At 45.8% G+C, this 21308-nt stretch overlaps 3 protein-coding genes across 6 annotated transcripts; 1 reads left to right on the forward strand and 2 right to left on the reverse strand.

Annotated features, from left to right (window-relative positions):
* Nucleotides 1-241: 241 nt before the first annotated feature.
* LOC122615581 (hippocampus abundant transcript 1 protein) lies at nt 242-16043 on the reverse strand. 3 transcript variants are annotated; one of them, XM_043790580.1, is made up of 10 exons: nt 6189-6512; nt 4880-5567; nt 4544-4792; nt 3350-3445; nt 2752-3276; nt 2481-2689; nt 2334-2420; nt 2171-2268; nt 1831-2103; nt 242-1669 (listed from the first exon to the last, which is right to left on the reverse strand). In XM_043790580.1, exons 2-10 carry the CDS (start codon nt 5270-5272, stop codon nt 1572-1574), a joined length of 2028 nt encoding a protein of 675 aa, XP_043646515.1. In that variant the 5' UTR covers nt 5273-5567; nt 6189-6512; the 3' UTR covers nt 242-1571. The 3 variants fall into 3 exon arrangements, with proteins under 3 accessions (XP_043646515.1, XP_043646514.1, XP_043646517.1); XM_043790579.1 differs by having other exon boundaries at nt 4544-5567; nt 6189-6515; XM_043790582.1 differs by lacking the exons at nt 4544-4792; nt 4880-5567; nt 6189-6512 and adding an exon at nt 15564-16043.
* Nucleotides 16044-16602: 559 nt separating this feature from the next.
* Nucleotides 16603-18070, forward strand: LOC122618624 (alpha-1,3/1,6-mannosyltransferase ALG2). The gene has a single exon (XM_043795198.1). It carries the CDS (start codon nt 16777-16779, stop codon nt 18049-18051), a length of 1275 nt encoding a protein of 424 aa, XP_043651133.1. The 5' UTR covers nt 16603-16776; the 3' UTR covers nt 18052-18070.
* Nucleotides 18071-18243: 173 nt separating this feature from the next.
* Nucleotides 18244-21271, reverse strand: LOC122618623 (ubiquitin carboxyl-terminal hydrolase 5). 2 transcript variants are annotated; one of them, XM_043795196.1, is made up of 3 exons: nt 21093-21271; nt 20373-20978; nt 18244-20311 (listed from the first exon to the last, which is right to left on the reverse strand). In XM_043795196.1, the coding sequence occupies exons 2-3, from the start codon at nt 20887-20889 to the stop codon at nt 18342-18344; spliced, it is 2487 nt and encodes an 828-aa protein (XP_043651131.1). In that variant the 5' UTR covers nt 20890-20978; nt 21093-21271; the 3' UTR covers nt 18244-18341. The 2 variants fall into 2 exon arrangements, with proteins under 2 accessions (XP_043651131.1, XP_043651132.1); XM_043795197.1 differs by having other exon boundaries at nt 20373-21044.
* Between the last annotated feature and the right edge of the window lie 37 nt (nt 21272-21308).

A 21308-nucleotide genomic window follows, 5' to 3' on the forward strand; every position in this document is an offset into this window, starting at 1 on the left:
AACCGGAGACGCAAATCATAACCGAAAATTATTTTAAATTTGAATTTATACGAAGCTCTATTCTTTTATACAACACAATACAAAACGAGTAATGGCACGATGATTGGAATTAGTATTCAGCACTTCCTTTTAATTTCCCCTTAAGACAAAAAGCCAACGTTGATCGTCCTGGATTTTTATTTTCCCACAAATTAGTTTCAATACTTAGCCTCTTCTTGTTTGCAGATAAAGGAGTCTCGAGTTCATTGTACTAGCGTTTCATTAAACAATTTTGTTTATTTTGGTTTCGTTTAAAACACTATGTTAGACGTTAAATAATTTACAATCAAAATTTGGGTTCAGTTTTCTCGTATATGTTCTGTCTCTCGTAGCCCCCCGAATTTTCCAAAGGGGCGCTACTCCATTGACCACCTGTTTACTGCTCACTGCTCACACGGGCGGATGTGTATGTACGTACGTCCTATGTCGGCATGTTTTCATTTGTGGGAGGATAAGTAGGGGGAGCAAGTGGGGGAGTTTTACACGATTGTAGCAACATCGAAAAATATAACTTTGATATCTATGGTACTATACTATACATACACATGCACGTGTGCTCCCTATACGTTCAAGCATTGACTTTGTTGAAGGCTCTGCATTTAGTTGCGTTATTATCAAAATAAAAACTACAGCGTTGCACATGATCGGAGGCGCTAACTTCGCATTCGGCAAAATTAAAAACATTTCGATTTGTGTCAGTACCCATACATATATCTCTCTATTTATATATACATATATATGCATATACATATTTCTCTCTTATATACCTTGTGGTTTTTCGGTTAAAGTCGCCTAGTTTGTGACCCCATTCATTATAATTTGCAAATTTATTTCTTTAGAGTTTAGACTTTAAATCACTACGATTTTCAAAGTAAAGCTTGGTATTCAGTTTATTTGGATTTTCCTCTTCCTAAGTGTTGTAACTAAACGGCTTTGGGGTGAACTAAATTAGAAATGCGATCGATATGCGGGATGCAGTATTGTGCTGTGCTGAATTTACGCGGTTTCATTTCATTTGAAGATATCGGATTACACTTACTGGGTTTTTTTTTATTATTTGGCAGTTATTTTGTTGTTGTTGCAAAACATTATTAGCTCTAACACCTGTCTGCTGTGATGTAATCCCAACCCAAAGAGAACCAACAGTCGCAAAAGCAAGGCGAAAAGGAAACGGAAGCCAGAAGCCGGAAAAGCGGGCAAGCACGCGGGCCAATCGAATCGAATATATGTGACTACGTTACTTAGGCGATAATAAATTAGTTAAGAAATACAATTGGGCTGAGGTGGTTTGTGGTGTGGCAAGGTGCTTTGTGGAAACTATGGTAAAACGAAGATCTAACCATCAAAACAATAACATTATCTCGGCCTGATCTGCGATATATATGCACCTAATAGACTCGAAAACTAAAGCCAAACTAGTTACAGCATTTGTTACAGTTACAAAATCCTTAACTCCTTAACACTGCTTATACGTATCTATAGCCACCAGCTGCATTCAAGTTGTGTGGATAGGACGCCGGCGATGGAGCGCACTACAGCTGCGCCAGCGAGTCGGAGCGAATGAGCGGCGCCAGGGAGCTGGGCGCTTTGTGGCCCGTCTCAATCTCGTACTGCACGTCTAGCGAGGCACCTGCGAAAGATCGGAATGGAAAGTCATCACCGGGTTTTACAGCACGGGGAATTTTATTCATGACTAGGTTGCAAATGGCGCATCTTGCTCTGGGACGATGGATGGGAAAATGGTTAGGTGGGTGGGCGAACTCTTCAACAACGACGGCTCTAGACCCTTACGTTTCTTTTCCAAGTTGGAAGTCTGTCCCTCCGGAATGAACGCTGACACTATTATGGCACAGAAGACGCACAAGGCGCCAAACACGAAGGGCGGACCTGGCACATGCTGTGAGATCTTCTCCACGTTCGTCGCCCTGCTGCCGCTGCTCTTCGCGTGCGAGTCGTGGTCGTCGTTCAGATCCACGTTAAACAGGTAGAAGACGACGCCGAAGACCGCCGGGCCCAGGCCATTGCACAGTCCCCTCATGCCCGTGATCATGCCCTGAACAGCACCTAATGTACGGACATTTCAATCAGTAAAGATCTTTTCAAATGTAGCAGTTAAAGTCCTTTCACTTACCCTGACTCTCGGGAGCCGCATAAAGGGACACAAAAGCACTGATGGCGGGATACGTGATGGAGCCCAGGGCAGCCACAACGCCAGCCGACCACATCATCCTAAAAAAAGGAAGAAGGATATAATTTAGATGATCTACCTTGAAGTAGTATGAGTTATTACTCACCACTTTTGACTGCCAAAGCCGTACCACAGCAGCTGCACGATTTCCAGGGCTAGGCCCATTATGATCGTGCGCTTGGCTCCAAACACTCTGAGAAAGAAGCATGTAATTAGCCACTAAGTAAATGCAGCTGAAGAAATTCAAACTCACTTCATGAAGGAGCCGAGTGTGACTTGCACCGTGATGCTGAGAATGCCAACAATGGCTATGAAGACCGATACCTCCACATAGTTGAAGCCCATCTTTAGCTTCAGATAGACAAACATGCAGGAGTACTCCCCTGCCTCGGGCAGATAGGACAACAGCACGGTGAGGCACAGCATCAGTACGGTCTTATCGGTGCCCACTTTGCGCAGGGCCTAAAACGAGCAAAGTGTTACAAAACCAATATCACTACCCAGAGGTTAAAGCGTGAGCTTACCAGAAAAGGATCCGCCTGCTCCCAGCTGATAGGCGCCCCCCAAGAGGCAGGGCGCATCTTCTCTGACAAACTCTCCGGCACGGCCACCAGTATGAAGAATACATCGAGCAGCGCAATGGCCGTGGAGAGGGCCACGACCAGCGTGTCGCCGTACATCTCCATCAGGGCATTGCCCAGAGCCGGCGAGATGACCAGGCTGGCGGCGAATGTGGCCGAGGCCAGGCCGTAGGCCTTTGAACGCTCCTCCGGCGTAGTGACGTCCGCCACGTAGGCAAACACCACCGAGAAGGTGACTGCGAAGGCGCCGCTAATTGAGATCATGGCAAAGAACCACCACGTGTTGATGGACATCAGCGGTATGGGCAGGCAGGTGAAGAATACTGTGACTAATAGGAAAAACTTTCGGCCCCAGATGTCCGAAAGGGCGCCGATCAGCGGCGCCGACAGGAACGACAGGATGCCCTTGATGCCCATGACCAGGCCGTTCATTAGGAATGTGTGATCCGGGAACGTCTGGTTGAGAGTCTGTTGCGGAAGCAGGAGAGATTAGAATCTGGTACAAATTTATACATTTATATATATAGAATCGTTAACTCACCGATATTATGGGCATCGTCAGCAGGCCCCAGGCGAAGAACTCTAGAAATATCACAACCAGCGCATGATGAACACTCGGCTCCCCGATTCCGGAACTCTGTGAAATAAATTAGATGGCTCATTAGTAACAATGCAGATATCTATCGGCAAATTAAAGGGACGTGCCCACTGCCAATTGGCATAATGGCAGGATGCACTGGCGGCGCACCCAAGCGAGTGAGTGCGTCATCGTTATGAACGCAGCCAGTTGATAAGGCGACGAGAATGCCGCGTTAACCCTTTGAGGCCACCGGCCAATTGGTGGCCGCCTTTATTTGTAAACATTTGAGTCTCGCGTCAGCTAAATATAAATTGTACTAAATGCGAAACTGTTTGAGCTCGTTAACTGCACCAATGTCATCCGAGGCGGCTGGCAATGGACTCGGCATGCCGGCAACTGATTTGTTTTGTCGCGCATCAATAAATAGGAGACGAAATCCAAATTTCAGTTGATCAAAAGTGATCGAATGAAGAATTAAATATAATTAAATATAATAGACTTAAGACCTTCGGTGGGTTAAAAGGTGACTCTTAATAAGACCTATTGAATTATTAATTACTAACGCTAATTACCTGGAAACTTGAATTGACGAGAACGACATCTAATGAGCCTTAGTATTTACTACATTCAATTGACTCGAAACCCAAGTTGATAACCGGAGCAATCCGATTTTTCCTATTTTCTAGTGTTCACGACTTTTATGTTCGTTTATATCTAACTTATTCGTTCTAACGTATACTTATAGACATGATTTATCTGACAGTACCTAGAAATAACACTTTCTAGGAGGTAGTTTTTTCTTTAATAATAATATTCTCCATGAAAACAATAATTTTCCATGTTCCAATTACATGTGGCGAGGTCTGAGATAAGCGTTATCTGTTAGATAAATAAACCTTTATCGCATAAACTGACAGTTTATCTTACATATGCTACATCTTATCTGCTATTGTGAAAGAAACCCAATTCGATTCTGAGTAATTATGTAAAGCCCTCTACGTGTTTAAATATGAGATAATTCATAATAATCAAGCTCAATTTAACCTATAAAGCTAAATTCATTACCTATGCATAGTAAGTACCATCAGTGTGTGGAGTTAGTGGAATCAGTAAGAGGTTAACTTAAGTAAAAAGTCTCTGTTTTCTATGAAATACCTTGCAGCAGCAGATGTTGCATACAACGCGTATCCACTCGAAGAAGCGGTTCCGCTTTGGGCGCTCCGGAGTCGCCTCCGAGTTGCCGCCCTGCGATCTCATCGAGATGTAGGAAGCGGCCGAGTGGGTGCGCCTGTGGGCGGCTCCTCCGCTTCCGCCGCACACCCGTCCCGATCCCGAGGACGCGGTGATCGCCGTCTCCGCAAATGCCGCGCTGGGATGTGCCGCTGCAGCTGCATACCGCGATGTCTGCGGGGATGTGGAAGTTGAGGAGGAGGACGAGGATGAGGAGGCGGCATTAGAGGGCGGGCTCTGCCGCAGATCGCACCCACTTACCGTGGGCACATCGTCCGCATCGGGCTGCTGACTGCAGCTGGAGCTGGAGCTGCTGTCCGCCTGCTGCTGCTTGTCCTTCAGCGGAGAGTGCCGCTTGACCAGCTGATTGCCACGATCGCCGAAGGCGGGAGGAGAGAGCGGCAGGGAGCTGATGGTCTCCACATCGGCCACGTCCGCCGTTGTCGGCGTGGAACTGCTGCTGCGGGTGCTCAGACTGTCCGTCTGTTCACCCGACTCCTGCCGCTCCCGCTCCCGTTCTCGATCGCCGGGTGCCGACGGCTCACCCTTGATTGCCATCGGTGAATTGACCTGTTCCGCCTCGGAATCCTCCAGCTCGAAGCTGCTCTCCAGCGTGTCGCTCTGCCGCTGGCCATAGCTCCGCCCGCTGCGCATGGTCTCGTGATCCGTTTTAGCTGCGTGCCTCCCTATTGGTTTCTAGTGCTTCTGTGGGTTCGGTTATCACACTAATTTCCATTGCCACGGGTCCACGAACATGGGCGCTGTGAGTGGTGATGATTTCGCCTATGATTTTGGGATGCTATCCGGATGTCCAATGCTCTTCGCTCTGCTCCACTCCGCTTATCTCCTCGTTTCTGCAGCAATCGAAGCGAAGATCTATCTTATCATTTGTTTGGCTTAAACACGCTGTTTTCGCTACCGCTCTTTCAGTTGTGAGGCACTTCTCTAGCTGCAATTAAAGTTGGCCAACCGAATGCCGCTTACTCATTTGAATTCATGCGAAACGCGCGTTTTGCTTTCAGCTGTTCCCAGTTCGAGTTCACTAAGAATATTAAGTTCTTAAGCGAAACAACATGCTGAAGACATCACCTTACTGAACAATCTTGTTTATTGATATTTAATGAAAAACCGATCCAAACTCTGCCTGAACTCGAATGATTTGTGATTTATCTTTGGAAAATGATGTTAATCCTTAAAGAAGCCGCAAAGTATGCTGTTTTTTCGGAATTTAGGTGTGTTATCCACATTTACTTGGCCCAGAAAAAGATAAAGATCGCGCTAAAAGCCACTTAATGCCATTGCTTAGTGGCGATTTTAGCACCCTGGTGTAAATCGCAGTCGCAAGCTTGGATAGGCTCGAAAGTAGATCGATCAACATTAGCGAACGAGTAAACGAGCAAACGAAGCAATTTAAATCGAAGCACATCAAAGTGAAATAAATGGAAAATCAAGTCGGTGCTGCCTGGCAATTCACAGCAATTTTCCGGCCATGTCAGAGGGATAGAGATGAGTGTGTGTGTTTTTCTGGGAAGTGTCCGGTCCGCAGATCGTGGAATAAACATTCACATACCCGCCGACTTCTGGATCCCTGAAACTCACGTCCGCTCACAGCGATTCACACCACGCGCGCGTATATCGATCTCTGAAATTTTAATTAAATCGACAGACGAAAAAAAGTCACCTAGAATTTTGACAAACATGTGAATCAAAAACATCTCCAACTCTGACGCTGTCGTTATCGAGATCGTTTCCCCCCAAAAAACCAGCGACGTCTGCTGCGTTCCAAAGTGCGCGACTCACTAAATTGAATCGCTTGGGCACTCGGTTCTCCAGGCCACCGATTCGATTCGCCAGTGCTCCAGTTTTCCAGCGAGCGGAAGCTCGGCAGAGCGCCGCAATCCCAGAGAGAAACACATGTCCACCTGCTGTGGAGCTTATTTAGAAAAGAGCCACAGGCAGAGGCACTCGATACAGAAAAGAAATTGAGCTCGAAGTAACGAATGTGGGATATCCACTGTAATTTCCATCAATTTTCGCTTTTAAATGCAAGTCCACGAAATATTATGTTAAAAAATGATTTACACAATATTTATAGTATTAGTAAGCATTAAGTTAGTCACTGGCTTAAGATGGGTTTCCTCTTTTCTATATATAGTCACATATTTAGTCACCAAAAAAAGATTATTATATATACATATATTTATGAAACTACAGATTTGCTTTAAATGTTGTTTATACTCAGGGGTATGATCAAGTCAAACATTAGTTTGAATCACACGCATTTTATAGCCATTGTGACTTGAAAAGTTTCGAATTCTATTAAATCGACAATTCTATTATCCAAACTGGCAGAGATACCCCTCACGTAGTCGAGTCCACTCGTACACGGTGCTACGGGGAGCCACAATAAAATGCCCAAAAGCAATTGTCGCACATATCACATAGATGAGCTTGACAACGATGATGAAAGTTTCGCGTTAAAAGCAACTGAGCAGTGCTCTCCAGTACAATGGAAATGTTTTTGCTACCCGACCACATGAGTGTGATTGCCTATCTATGTACATAGATCTCTGGAATTATGCTGGCTACTTGTGTTGACTCAACAAAGTATCAGGATGACGGAGCCGAAAAGATCTGATGAGGTAGTTTTTGGGATTACATGCCATTAAGCATGTGCATATGATGTGATATTGAAAGAGTATCATACAAAATAGGACTGACCAACTCAAGGTTAACGCATAGAACTAATTTGGTCCGTTGTTGAAAGAGATATTATCAACCAATACTGAAAAATAGTTTAAATACATATATTACACTAACTAAACTTTATTTACAGAAAATATTATGGTATGTAAATATGTAAAATGTTCAGCGGAATAACATTTGATTAGGTTTGCGAACTTGACGCACATAAATCTCCTCCGCTGTGCGTGGAATTAGTTAGATGAAATCTATTTAAAGCGAGCTCCAAGCGATGATGGTGACCCGAGTCCGTGAGAAACGGCAATCGGGTCAAGTGCAGGCCGGAGAACAGAAGCCGCTACAGAAATTCAATTTCCGCGACAGGACAAGGGATTGGACTTGGACAGCCTGTTGTCCGAGAGGGAAACGCCAGCTGCCAAGTCAATCATCGGAAGAATGAACCGGAGGATCTCATCCACCGACGGGGTGGCTGAAGCTCGTTCACATGGGCGGCCTGCATATGTCGCATCAAAAGGCATTAGGAGCGACCTTGACAGGAGCGGCTAGGTAAGTAAAAAAACAAAAAAAAAATACAGGACGAACGAGGGAAATGGGGAAAGGCATCCGTTTTGCAGGCACAGCAAAAAACAAAGGGAAAAAGCGGACAGACAACAAGTCAACACGATGGCGTAACGATTTGGCAAGAGACATGCTGGAAAATACATTTCCATGTTTTCCTTACATTAATGTCACAAAAAAGAGACTAGTGACTAGTTTGTCGCTGGGCTGGGCACTGCCAAATTGAAAAGCCGGCTAAAACGGGATGTGAGCTAACGACTGGCGATGGCGACTGCTAAAGGTGCCCTCGTTGCGAATTTCTGGTTTGGTTTGCTAATTAATCTTGCCGGTCATGGGCAATCCATCTGATGGGTTGCCCCCGCAGGACACGCAAAAAATGTAAATGGTCAAAGGGCTGGCAAGGTCAAGTTGGGGGCCACTCGGGTGAAATTCGTGATACAATCTGTACTCCATTAAAATGCATTTAACCGCACTGAAAAAAATATTCTTTACAATATATTGCTATGCATCTATAATGGCTGTGAACTCCCACATTAAATTAGCAGTTATAAAACTCCTAGTTTAGAAATCTTAGCTTGTAAGAAGCTTTAACTTTACTTAATTTGTTTCAACTTCGTTTCAAAGTGTATGAATACAATAATATGCAAAGAAATGCTTTCATATTTCGCTTTTTTTTCCATTTTATGCAAATTTTGTAGATGGCATTTTGGCGAAGCTACAACCCCTTTCTCCAAGATATTTTGCGCTCGTGGCGCACTTGATTTCGATTTGGATTTCGCAATAATACCAAGACCACCAGACAATGGCCAATAGCTGGCAACTCCATTGTTGTGGCTTATTGAAAAGTAGGCCAAAGCCCGCGGCACCAAGGACACCGAGCACTGGCAGCACTGAAGTTGCCCCAAAGTGGAATATCCTGCTCCCCGGCTGCGCTGCTCCCCGCGATTCCTCCTGCTTGCCACATGCCCAAGTCAGAGATTATCGCGCGTGGGTGGCTGAGTTGGCAGGTGCTTGAATCCTTAAGCAAAGGACTTTGGCAATTTTAATTAAAAATACTCCGGCAGGCCTGACGGCACACACAAATCAATCAGCGACACTTTTGGCAGGGGTAATCAAGCAGCCCAAAAGCTGGGCATTAAAAGCAAACAATAAGCGGAATTCCATTCCATTAAATTTCCTTCTTCTATCCGTCCTTTTTGTCTCAAAACTGTGGGCGAGGATTCGAAAATGTAACTTTTCCTGCTGGGGTAACGAAAATAACTCATTTTCTTAACGGAAGTATTCATGAAAAAGGCATTTTAATGGAAATTATGATACACGTTTGTAGATTAAGATGAAATATAAACACATTGCAAAAGCAATTAAACAACCTTGGAACTGGAAAAGATGTCTACGAATATTTATGCTTTTAATGCATATGCATATATATATTGTACTCATATAGATTTCCTACCTATGTAGTATATAGATTTTCTATTCATATAAATTTCCCTCTCATATAAATGTCCTACTCATATAGACTTTCTTCTCATATAGACTTTCTTTTCATATAGAGGAGCTTAAATTCCTGTCATTCCTGCCAAGTGAAACTGAAAACGCGCACATGAGCACTTCTATCGACCAGCGAAGCGCTTTCATCTTTCTCCTTAGCTGATGCCAAATGTCAGCCCACATGAACGGCGGACTGGCTGACGACTGGTGGCTAATGGAGAGCATTCCGTGGCACCAAGGTCATGTGAGTGCACGAGCGGCGACCAAATGAAAAGGACGAAAAATGCTGAAAGAGACGAGCCTGTGCCAAAGCAGCAGTTGCAGCAGAGGCAGCAGAGGCAGCAGATGCCGTTGAAATTCAATTCAGAGCCTGCAGCGCGCGTGCAACGCTGCGGATACGTAATGTGCCTGCTCACATTAGCCAGCCAACACATGCACACACACACACACACAACGCTGCCCGCTGCCTTTCAATATTAAAAATAGTTTGTCAACAACGTGGCCAGAAAGTGTCAAGCTGCGACGGGTGCAGCGTCTAAATGGGTTTCCGCCCCATGAGGATCAGCGGGATGAGCAGGAGGAGCAGAAGGAGCCGCCGGATGGCAAGATGATTTGTAGCTCACTGGCTTTCTGGGTTGACACTTTGAACAGCCCACTGCCGCCCGCAAATAATCAATTCTATCGATTGGCTTATAGCTATACATCGGAAAATGAAATGGAATTTTCAAATTAATTTGACAGCTATCTTTAAGCAAAACTTCCTCATCTTTATGATCCCTCAGTTTGCATAAAATTCAAATGTTTGCAATAGTTTTAATCCCCCGGAGTTCTAAATTCAAATATTGACCGATTTGAGGGCATAGGAATAATCAAAAAGGACACAGGACACCACAGCAGAGCACATGATTTATTGATTTTGTGGGTTCACACAGATTCCGGCAGCTAGATAATGGAAATTGCAGTGCTGGCAGCAAAAACATCCAAAGCGCTGCAATCCCAGCCGCAATCATCCAAATGTACTGACCTGGGATTTCATCAGCCACACGAAATGGATAAAAAAAGCCCAAAGCGAACCGAATGAATGGCGTCTCTTATTGATTAGCGGCGATGATGCACCCAGACCAATCCAAGCGAACCGAACCCCGGCACCACCCAATCACCAACCATCTACCCATAGACCCAACCACCCATCACACCAGCCGAATGCTAACCCGATCCGAATCTAAATTCGATGGCGAGCACCCGGCTGACCTTGCATGCCGCACCAAGCACCGTGGACTATTGGCTGCCTGGCTGGCAGACACGGAACACAAGCTGTTTTAATAAATTTATGATTCCCGAACTGTTGCCCAAAAAGTGTTGACACAACCAAAAATAAAAACAAATGCAACAACCGCAAAAGGACAGAATGAAAGCTGCAACACGACAGCTCAGCTGCATCAGCGGAAGTCGTGCAGTTAATTTGCATAAGGAGACAACGGAAGCGAGTGCTCCGAGGATTGGCACGTGGCCAAATGCCACAGCCCCAAACGAATGGCAGTACTAGGCTTAGATAATTTCCTTGGTACTGCATTAGCAACTGGATTAGATTATATGGCAACTTAAGAACCAGCAGAACATATGCACATCTTATTAAATTTTGGTCTTTACGAACAGTTGCATTATGTAATTGAATTGGCTAAATAGTTGTCAGATATTTGCATATAATTATCGATGTATCTTGTTAACTCAACTGTTTGACTGTGCCAAAGGTTTTAGGCAAATGGATCAACTGAAAGTTCTTAAATATGTTTAAAATGGAAACAAGTTCTCACATCCAGTTGCGACAAGTCACCCTTTAGTCACTGGGGTATGAAATAAAGTGCTGCACTTGACACTCTACCCATTGCGGCATGTCTATGAGACAATAGGAGCCCCCAGCTCCGGCACAAGGGGAGATGGAAGGCGAACAAAGCCTCGGAATTGGGGATATAATTTATGGATGCCAACGCGTTATCCAACGGCGTTTTCTGGGACTCGAGCAGCCAATCATGTGGCGAAGCGAAGTTTCGCCATAATTGATTGGCATTCGAGCGAGCCCCTGACTGTACAAATGTTTGTCCTGGCTTCAGGACTCAATCCCAACCTATAACGCGGGCTGAGGATGAGAATGGAAATTTATGCGTGGCAGAGTTTTTTTCTTTTCGCTTTCCCAGCAGAAAAATAGAAAAGAAAAGCACATAAAAAGTGTCATGGAAATTTTGCGGAGAAGGTTTATTGAACTCTGGACGTTTGTCGAGCACATTTGGTTAGCGAAATAAACGTGGAGAGATGATTTCTCGCCAGAATTACTGCATATGAAGTAATCTGTACCCTATAAAACACGACTAAACCCATATAGAATGCAAATCAGATTGTTGCATGCACCGCGGAGGAGATTATCGCACATTTAATGGGCCCACATTAAACGGGAACCTCTAGAGCCAGAAGCTCATCGGCCATAAAAAATCATTTTACGAGCGCTTAATGCAAACGGAATTATGCGAAGTTCTCGGAACATTTAACAACAGCATACTGGTCAAGGAAATTATAAGGATCGCAAAATGGGCGAAAGGACGCCCAGTTTAGGTGACCTTCTTCAAGGAAAGCGGAGGCTTTTCCTTTTCGTTGCGTTTCGTTTCTATTCATTTTCATTCTCATTTTCATTTTCGTTTTCGTTTCCATTTTTGTTTTTGTGTGCGTCAGGCGGCCACAGAACAAAGGAAATCAGTAACACGAGAGGCTGAGGAAATTCGCTTTTCAAGGGGAAAATTCTCCGCCACATTTGGTTTTTCCTGCGCCAAAACGAAGATGCGAAGAAAAACACCAGAGATACATATAGTCTGATCTCATGAACAAAAACATAATTGAGCCGAGAATAACAACAAGAGTGGCGGTGGGGGTACAGTTACAGTTTTGCGTAACGGGACGATTTTCCCACTTTTCCGTGGGTGGAAAGCTGAAAAGCGAATTGAGTGGGTCAGCGTATTGAGAAGCATTTCAAGTTCAATCTTCCATTCGTCCATTTCCCACTTTCAAACATTAAATTTGCACAAAAACACACATTTTTCACGGAATTTTCGTCGGGAAACGAGCTATTTCAATTTTCTTTGCTGTTCATACAAGGCTCTATTTAATTGCACATGGTACCGATCCGATATAATTAGCAACAAAAGCAGTCACGAAAAGAAAACGCGTGGAAATTGTTTTGGCGAATTTTCCGTTTGGTACACAGCGCGACAGAATGTGCGCTACTTCGATGTGCGCTTTTCCACACGCTGCGCCGTACTCAGCTGGAAAAGCGTCTGGCAGAGCATTTTCTTTCGCTTTCGCTTGCACTTTTCCTCGCGTTTTTCATTGAAGCTTTGGCCGCGAAAAGCTTTTTGGTATTTTCTGAAAATGCCTCTCACTGCGAACTCATGATTTATTCTAAGGAATGCACATGAGTGAGGTTTACAGACTTGAATAAATTATTTATGTTTAATGTTCCATAAAAATACGATGAGGGTACTTTGTTCTTCTTTAGCCTAGTACATATATTTTATTTAAAATACAATTTCTCCCTTGGGAATATCACCCACATTTTCCCGGCCCAATTACTTTCGATTCTTTCACTTTCGTCGTCGATTTGCTCCACAAACCTGCTTTCTCGCGGGCTCGAGAATTTCCCACAACAATTACCATCGGACTTTTTGGCCAATGTTTGTTTGTTTGCCGTGTTGCTGTTGTTGCATGCCACATTTTCCCGGCTTCGCATTTTCCGAGCAAGAGCTTTCGCTCAACGGGGCATTTTCCACGCTCTCCTGCGACTTCATTCTGTGGTTTTACTTTTACATATCTCTGGCACCTGTTCGCTTCTGCGCCCTATCGCAGTGTTTTATGAATGAAACAGCTTTTCTGCTTTTCTATTTGACTCACGGCGAAAAGCTTCTCTCGGTGAATAAATTTACAAGGGAATTTTGCCAAAAAGTTCAGAGAACCACAAGAAACAATGACTTGTTCTGGGGAAATTATCTAATTGCTTGGGAACGGTAGTACACTGTACACTGAGCGCAATTACTTACAGTGGAAAGTAAATTGAACACAAATTTGTAAAAGCATTGAAATTTGTCCTATAACCTAAGGTTTCGAAGAAAATAATCTTGTTATTAATGTGCATAAAGTACTCATGACTTTCTCAACAATTTTCCGCATTTAAAGGGCTACCTAATTGAAATGAATTTTAATGAAAAATGGTGTCGTCTGAAATCTCCTGGGTGGCATGAAGTCTAATGGCTGTCCCGTGCAGGATAATTAGTGGCTAGCCAAGGTCGCTCGGCAACTCCGAAAACCAAATTCTCGTGGCGCGAGCCCTAATTAAGTTTCCTAGCCATTAGAAAAGGGAAAACAAGTGAAAATCCAATGGGGGAAACGGGCAGGAAAACTAGAGCGCGGCGCAGGCGTCATGAGCTTTTCAGCTGGCCAGCAAATCGAAAACTGTTGCATAGAAATGGGAGCTTGGCGGCAGGCTGGCTACCAAACTCCAGGTGAATCCATTTCCCCAGCGACCGAGTCAAATTGGACATGGGTTGGAAATGGGAATGGAAGTTCCTCCTCCTTACCTGAGTTGCTCATAATGTCATTGCTGAAACTACCGCAATTACACAGGCTGTTTTTCGAGGGTGGAAAGTAATGGTGATTAATGTAATATTCACACGCGCAGTGATTTCCCAGACAAATGAGCGATCATTAGTGCTGGAAAGCCAAGAACTACACACATAGGTATAGCATAGGTAAACAAAAGGCAGTTCAATGGCCCCAAGTAAAAATAAAACCAGAAACCCGAAAAGCACTCAAAGAGCAGAAAGCGAAAGGCCAGAACCCACGGAGCAGCTTCTCCACGAAATCGAAAGCCGACCACCACAAGTGGTTCATCTGGCTGCGGGATGGATGGGGTCACCGATGTTGAATTGATTACGCCATTGCCAGTGACACACTTATAAAACTAGAAGTGGATGTGGAACTTGAGCTTAAGCTGGAGCTGTAGTTGGAGAGGAGAGGAGTGGAGTGGAGCACTGGCAAATGAGGAGTCACCGTGGGAGTTACCCACTTATCAATCACGTTTTATGCCTTTACTGCACTTCATATCCGAATCCAGTGCAGAGCTTTAAAACAATCGCCCGATTTTTGGGGGAAAACCTTGTGATATTATCGCTACTATCGTAAATGGGTGAAATCGCCTGATGTCTGCCACATTTACCACCCCCTACAGTGGATATCAGCTTTATGGGTTTGCTTCATCATGAGCGATAGGAAAGTGCCACATTTTCACGCTGTGAGGCTCACTGAGAGAAATCTGACTAGTTTTTAAAACGTATGCTGTAAATTGAGCGTGTTTTTATCAAATGGTTTAAAAAGTATTGTACTTGCAATACATATAGTAGTTTTGAGCTTATTTCTAGTTATTCAGACTTAAAATTTCGCGTGGCTTTTTTTTATCAAATAATTAGCTTAAAACGATCATACACAAAGCAAACATGAAACGTGTTCAATATGGCAGAATTGTTGATAAGAAAATAGAGAGACTTGGTAAAGTATTTTGCATGTGGATAAACTTTGTGAGCTTATATAGATTTTATAATTTTAATTTTAATAAATATAACGTAATCTAACTTTTTGAACTTCACACAATGTTTAAAAAACTGAGAAGTTTTGGACTTGATATTACCATCCAAACTATACAATTATATTACTAAATGTAATCACTGTGTATATTTCACTTCAAAGCATCTTATTAAACACAAATAGGGCTTTGGCTTTATGCGATAATAAAACACCATAGTTCTGTAAAATGTAGTGCCTTTTACTTTGCTATCTAGATGGCATTTATTTCTGATTATAGAAAGTGCATATTGCATATCAGAGCGTATTTATAAACATATAGCCCAACATGTCCAGTTCGGAATACTATAGTAAGTACTGTGAATACCCCCGTGCCAACTGAGTAAACATTTCAGTGCTCGAATCGTTTGATAGACCTCGATTACGTCTAAAAGTAATGCCCAAATCGCGGCTGGAGCGTCAAGCACACGCCGTTTGCTGAATCACCTTGGCTCCGCAGATAAGGCCACTTATAGTGATATCGGAACGGTGCTAGTCCGATCCGAAATCCGTAAGTATATGCATATGTACTCACCGTGAAGACACTCTTGCTCTTGTGGGCCCGATTCCGTATGACCAATCCCGCCAGCGGCTTCTTCACATGGATTTTGGGCATCTTGGCGGCGCTGGCAACGTTGCGGCTACGTGGCTTTAGCTTTACCGTTAGCTGGGTAGTGGCTTGGGGGTGTGCGGTGTGTGCTTGTATTTGTTTTGGCAATGGGAACGCCGGAGAGCTGCTCGCTCTTTTTTTTGTTCAGTGTTTTTCGCTGTGCTGCCTAACAATTTGGCTGCATCGCCCGTGTTTTGCTGCTGTTTACTACACTGTCCACTTTACTACACGGCGACACTTAATTGAGGCGCACAGGCACGGCACACACTCGATTTGCTCGTTCTATGCGCGCTTTAATCACAATTATTAGTTTACCATTAAAGGGACGCCTGGGCAACAAGAAGAACAACAACAACTGCGGCGGCGGTTTAGGCGGCTCGCATGCCTATGGGCTAACTGCCATCGACGACCTCATGTGGCTGGAGCTGGATCACCGGGATCTCTGGGCAGTTTCTGGCAGGGATTTGACTCAACGGAGCTATTTTCACGAAAATTTAATGCGTTCGTTGCAAACACGGGCCGAGAACAAGGTCGATTTGGGGCTAAAAAACGCCAAAAGCGGGCGCTGTCAACATGTGTTCTAGGGTTGCCGCAGCGCGCGCATTTCGTGTGCTAAAAAGTGGACTCTTGATTTTTAAATTAGGATCGAATATTTATTATATGAGTTAAAATTTTCGAAGGTTTTATTTATGCAATATATAAATGAAAACACAACATGGAGAAAACATAATAAATATTAAATATTATAAATATTATAGGTAATAAAATAGGTTACAGAACATATTGTCAACAATAAGTATAATAATAAATGAATAAATTAGATAGATATCTTTAGACTTAATTAAGTCAATACACAACAATACACAACAATACACAAGCAAAAGCTTAATTTTAATTAAATTAAAATGAAAAGGAATATATGTAATCTATTTGGTATATTTCTTTAGAACCGCTCTAGATCATACATCCATGGTCACACTTTCGCGAATCAGCTGAAGAAATATTTAAACGTTTCAAATAATAAAAACAAAGCCCTCTAAAGAATGCAAATATTCTGACCCCCGTTAGCAGAAGGATATAATCCTAGTTCGAGCATATTGTTTTTCACTAACTTTACTGCACATTTTCGGTTAAGGCCATGGTTCGAGTTCTATTCCTCCACCCGGATTTGGGCATCGGAGGAGCCGAGCGACTGGTGGTGGATGCCGCTTTGGCTCTCAAGGAACGAGGACACCAGGTCAGCTTCCTAACGAATCACCACGACAGCACGCACTGCTTCAAGGAGACGGCGGACGGCACCTTTCCGGTTCACGTTGTGGGCGACTGGTTGCCACGCGGGCTCTTTGGAAGATTCTACGCCATCTGTGCCTATCTGCGCATGCTCTATGCGGCGATCTACGCCAGCTTTTTTATGCCGGAGCGCGAGCAGGTGGATGTGGTGGTGTGCGACCTAATATCTGTATGCATTCCGGTTCTCCGCTTCGCCCCTCATCGTCCGAAAGTTCTATTCTACTGCCACTTTCCGGATCAGCTTCTCAGCAGCCGTGAAGGTCTGCTGAAGCGCCTGTACCGCCTGCCCATCAACTGGCTGGAGGAGCACACCATCGGTCTAGCAGATAAGGTGCTGGTCAACTCCAAGTTTACGCTCCGAGTCTTCCAGGACACCTTCCGCCGGCTGAGCACGGTTCCGGATGTGCTGTATCCATCACTGCACACCCAGTACTTTGACCAGATGCAGAAAAAGCTGGAGCAGCGGTCTGCTTTATTAGACGAGCCTGTGCATCCGCGCGTACCACTCAACGCCTTCATCTATCTGGACATCAATCGGTACGAGCGAAAGAAGAACCACGCCCTCGCCTTACATTCCCTGCGTCTCCTGGGCGACATGCTGCCCACCACGGACTTCAAGCGCTGTCGCCTGATCATCGCGGGGGGCTACGATACCCGATGCATGGAAAATGTCGAGCACTTTGCGGAGCTGGAGCAGCTCACGGAGGAGCTTAAGCTGCAGGACCACGTTGTGTTGCTGCGCTCACCTACCGACGAGGAGAAATGTCGCCTGCTGTTTGCCGCTCATTGTCTGCTGTATACACCCGAGAACGAGCACTTTGGCATCGTGCCGCTGGAGGGCATGTACTGCTCCAAGCCAGTAGTGGCATTGAACAGCGGTGGACCCACAGAAACGGTGGTGAACACTTCAACGGGCTTTCTGTGCGAAAAAACCGAGAAGAGCTTTGGTGGAGCAATGCACCAGCTTTTCCGAGACGAGCAGCTGCGTGTGAAAATGGGTGACCAGGGTCACAAGCGAGTGCAGCAGAAGTTCTCCTTCCAAGCATTTGCAGATCGGCTGAACGGCATTATTAGAGATCTTGTTCCTATTTCCAAGGAGTCGAGCACTAAGAAAACTGAATAAAATTCCAGTTAAAAACGCACATTTCATTTCATAGAATTATTTTTAGCTACATATGTTCATACATATGTACGCGAAATATTAGTCATCAGGAATGGATATATCATTCATCATTTGGTTGAATTGTATAGTAGAGCTCGGCGAAAGATAAGTTTCTCTTTGAAAAGTTTTGAAGCCCCAAAAAACCTATCGCAGCACTGTATATGTAGTTTATTATTAAATTCCATTCTTCAGGGCGTATAATATTAGGTTGTGGGACTGGGGTGATTCGGGTTGGACTGAGATCGGGCTGGCTACTGCTCGCGCATGTAGAGATACAGATAGCCGAGGTCCTTGGGTGGGTTCTGAGACTTGGCCACCTTGCTGTCGTTGAAGATCACCCATTCGCCCTTCTTGCGAATGTGACAGACGTAGTGTCCCACCTGGGCGGAGGTGCCCATGTGTGAGATGAATGCCACCAGACGGTACTTGCCGCCTCCATCGCGGAAGTCGGTCTTATTGGACGCCGAGGAAGCCGCTGCAGTTGATGAATTCGAAGCGGGGGCAACTTCCTCAACACCAATGGAATCGGCGTGTGAGAATATCCAGTCGGTGGCACGCTCCACGTTGCCATCGGTCGCCTTCAGAGCAGCCACAGCCTGTCGTTCGTCGAAGCCCATGCTCATGAGCATGGCCAGGCTCTCGGGATTGGCCACGAACTGGTTGGCTGCGCTGTCTCCAATGCTGTTGTTCGGCACCACAAATGGTTCCGAGATATCCTCGTCGGCGATGTGCTCCATCAACCAGTTAGAGGCTGCCTCCAGTCCGCTGTTTTTCGTGTGGAAGCAGGCACGCTTGCAGGCTTCCGGCGGAAAGCCCATGGTCAGCAGCTCGGACATGACCGCCTCGTCAAATGTAAACTTCACCTCCTCGGCGGCGGGCTCAGGTAGTGCCTCCTCACCAGGCTGCAAGCCACCAGCGGAGCGCCAGTTGCTCAGATCCAGTTCATCGGGCATGTCCACGGAAACGTCCAGTTTTTTGGGCACCCAGTCGTCGCCCAGCGTGAACTTTCCCACGTGAATCATCAGGCAGTCGGGCATGGTGGCCAATCGCGTGATTTTTCTAGCATTCGTCTTGCCATCAATAGCAGTGGAATAGAATTGCTCGATCAGCTCCGGGCCGAAGAAGCTTTCCAGGCAGGCCTGTAGAGGAACCTTGTGCCTCACGATGTCGCGATCCAGAAGCCGTTGTCCGGTCTCGCGGGCCGCCTTTTCACGCTCCTGGAACTCCCGCACCTCATCCAGATTGGTCGCCTTATCCAACGGAACAGGCAGACGGAAACTGTATTCCTCGCGTGTCTTGTACTTCACCTTGCGGCTAGCGAGACACTCAACGCGATCCTCCAGCAGAAACTTTAGAGCATCTGCGGGATTGGTTTGGTTGCGTGAATTCCTGTCCAGCAGGGTGAGCAAATGGAGATAGAAATCGTTGGCATCCTGCTGCTGTTTGGTGCTGAAATCTGGGTGATTCTTGCCCACAATGTTCTTAAACATGGCCGGCGAGATTCCGGTGCTGTGATCGGTGTCCAGAGTGTTCTCGGCAATGCTGCTGTACTTTCCCGACTGCAGACCGGTTCCAAGCTTGGCCATTTGAATGTTGAAGTCGTTGGCCGGGTCGTTGGGGAATTCGCTGAAATAGCGTTCCGCTCCGGTGCCCACGAATCGCTGCTGGAAGTCTGGGATGACGAAGAGCACCTGCATCACGCTGTTGATGTAGCAGGAGTTGCCCAGATTGCGCATGCCTGTGTATCCAGGACCGGCAAGAGGCTGCAGCTCACTTTCGCTCTCTGTAAGTGCCGACCACTCGCCGATCCGCTGGTTAATATCCAACTCAAGCTCCACCATCGACTTCTCGCTCTTCTTCATTGCCGCCATGTTGATGCCAAAGTGGGAGAGATGGCGCTCTAGGTGGGGATCAAGTACCATGTCGTCCTCCGGGTAGGAGAACACATCCGACTTGCCATCAGCGGTGATGGTGCCCAGTTTCACCGCCAGCGGGAAACCCGTCACTCTGTAGTACTCCACGGCGTGATCGTTGCCTCCACTGCCGTCAAAGAACTTGCGACCGCACATGATCGAACCATCGGTCAGATTAAGCCAGAGGTTGTTGGTCAAATCACACTTCTCGCACTGCCAGCCGGATGGCGGAATCTTCTTGCCATTGTCCAGCTGCTGCAGGTTCTCTGCGTACTTCGAGGCCTGACGCACTTCACCATCCCAGGTGCCTGTAAAATGATTGATTTTAGGTTAACTTCGGATTCACGAGACAACAATCCTGCAACTAACCCATCAGCGTGGCCTTCTCCAGCTTGGCAATTGCCGAGTCGGCGGCCAAGATCGCCTCCACCGACTGGGTGACACGCATGGGCAGCTCCGGATCCGGATAGGGCAGCTTCTTGTCCAGCTGGGGGGCAACCACGATGCTGTACGTGTCCTTGATCTCGTACTTCTTGGCCATGTCCGACTCGTTGTAGCCACCCTCGACGCCGATGGCCAGGCGGGTGATCTTCCGTTCCGGCCCAGCCTCCGACACTGGATCGCATTCAGCCTCCGTATCGGCGCCCTCCTTGGGCGTCTTCACCCGCTGGATGTGGAGGAAGACCCGGTTGCCGGTCTTGTCGGCGTACTCCCGCACGTACGCCTCGCCGAAACCCAAAAAGCTGTGCAGGCACACGTACAGGCCGGTGGGCGTCTCGGGATTGTCGTAGGAGTAGACGCACTCGTCCTTGTAGATCGGAGGACTGCCCGCCCCGGATGCGCAGGGCACGTTCACCTTGGATAAATGCTTGCGTAGTTCCTCCATGACGCTATCTGGTATCCTGTGAACAGCTCTTTTCTCATAAACTTTACGCACCGAATGTAAAATAGTATAGTTGATTTTTTTTGCAGCTGCTGCTTAGAGATGAACAGGGGAAAATGCATCGATACCGGCGAGCACGGCAATGCGAATATCGATGTCTTAAGATGGTGTTTAGCTGGTTAAAATTAACTTTTAACAACTCTTACCCCTATTTACATTCCTTATAACGGCTATTAAGTGGTATTTCCGTATTTTACCGCCCAATAAGCACAATTAGTTCAATTTGGTGGCTGCAGGCTATTGTTGTGTATTCAATACTGCCATCTCTAGCCAAAGCCAACAACAAATTCGCGAGTCACCAAGGGAACCGAACTAGTTCCGTTATGTACAAAAAATTCAGGGAAAGTGTGGCAACGCCGACT

This window comes from Drosophila teissieri, chromosome 3L, assembly GCF_016746235.2.
Source record: "Drosophila teissieri strain GT53w chromosome 3L, Prin_Dtei_1.1, whole genome shotgun sequence".
Classification (NCBI taxonomy): Eukaryota; Metazoa; Arthropoda; class Insecta; order Diptera; family Drosophilidae; genus Drosophila; species Drosophila teissieri.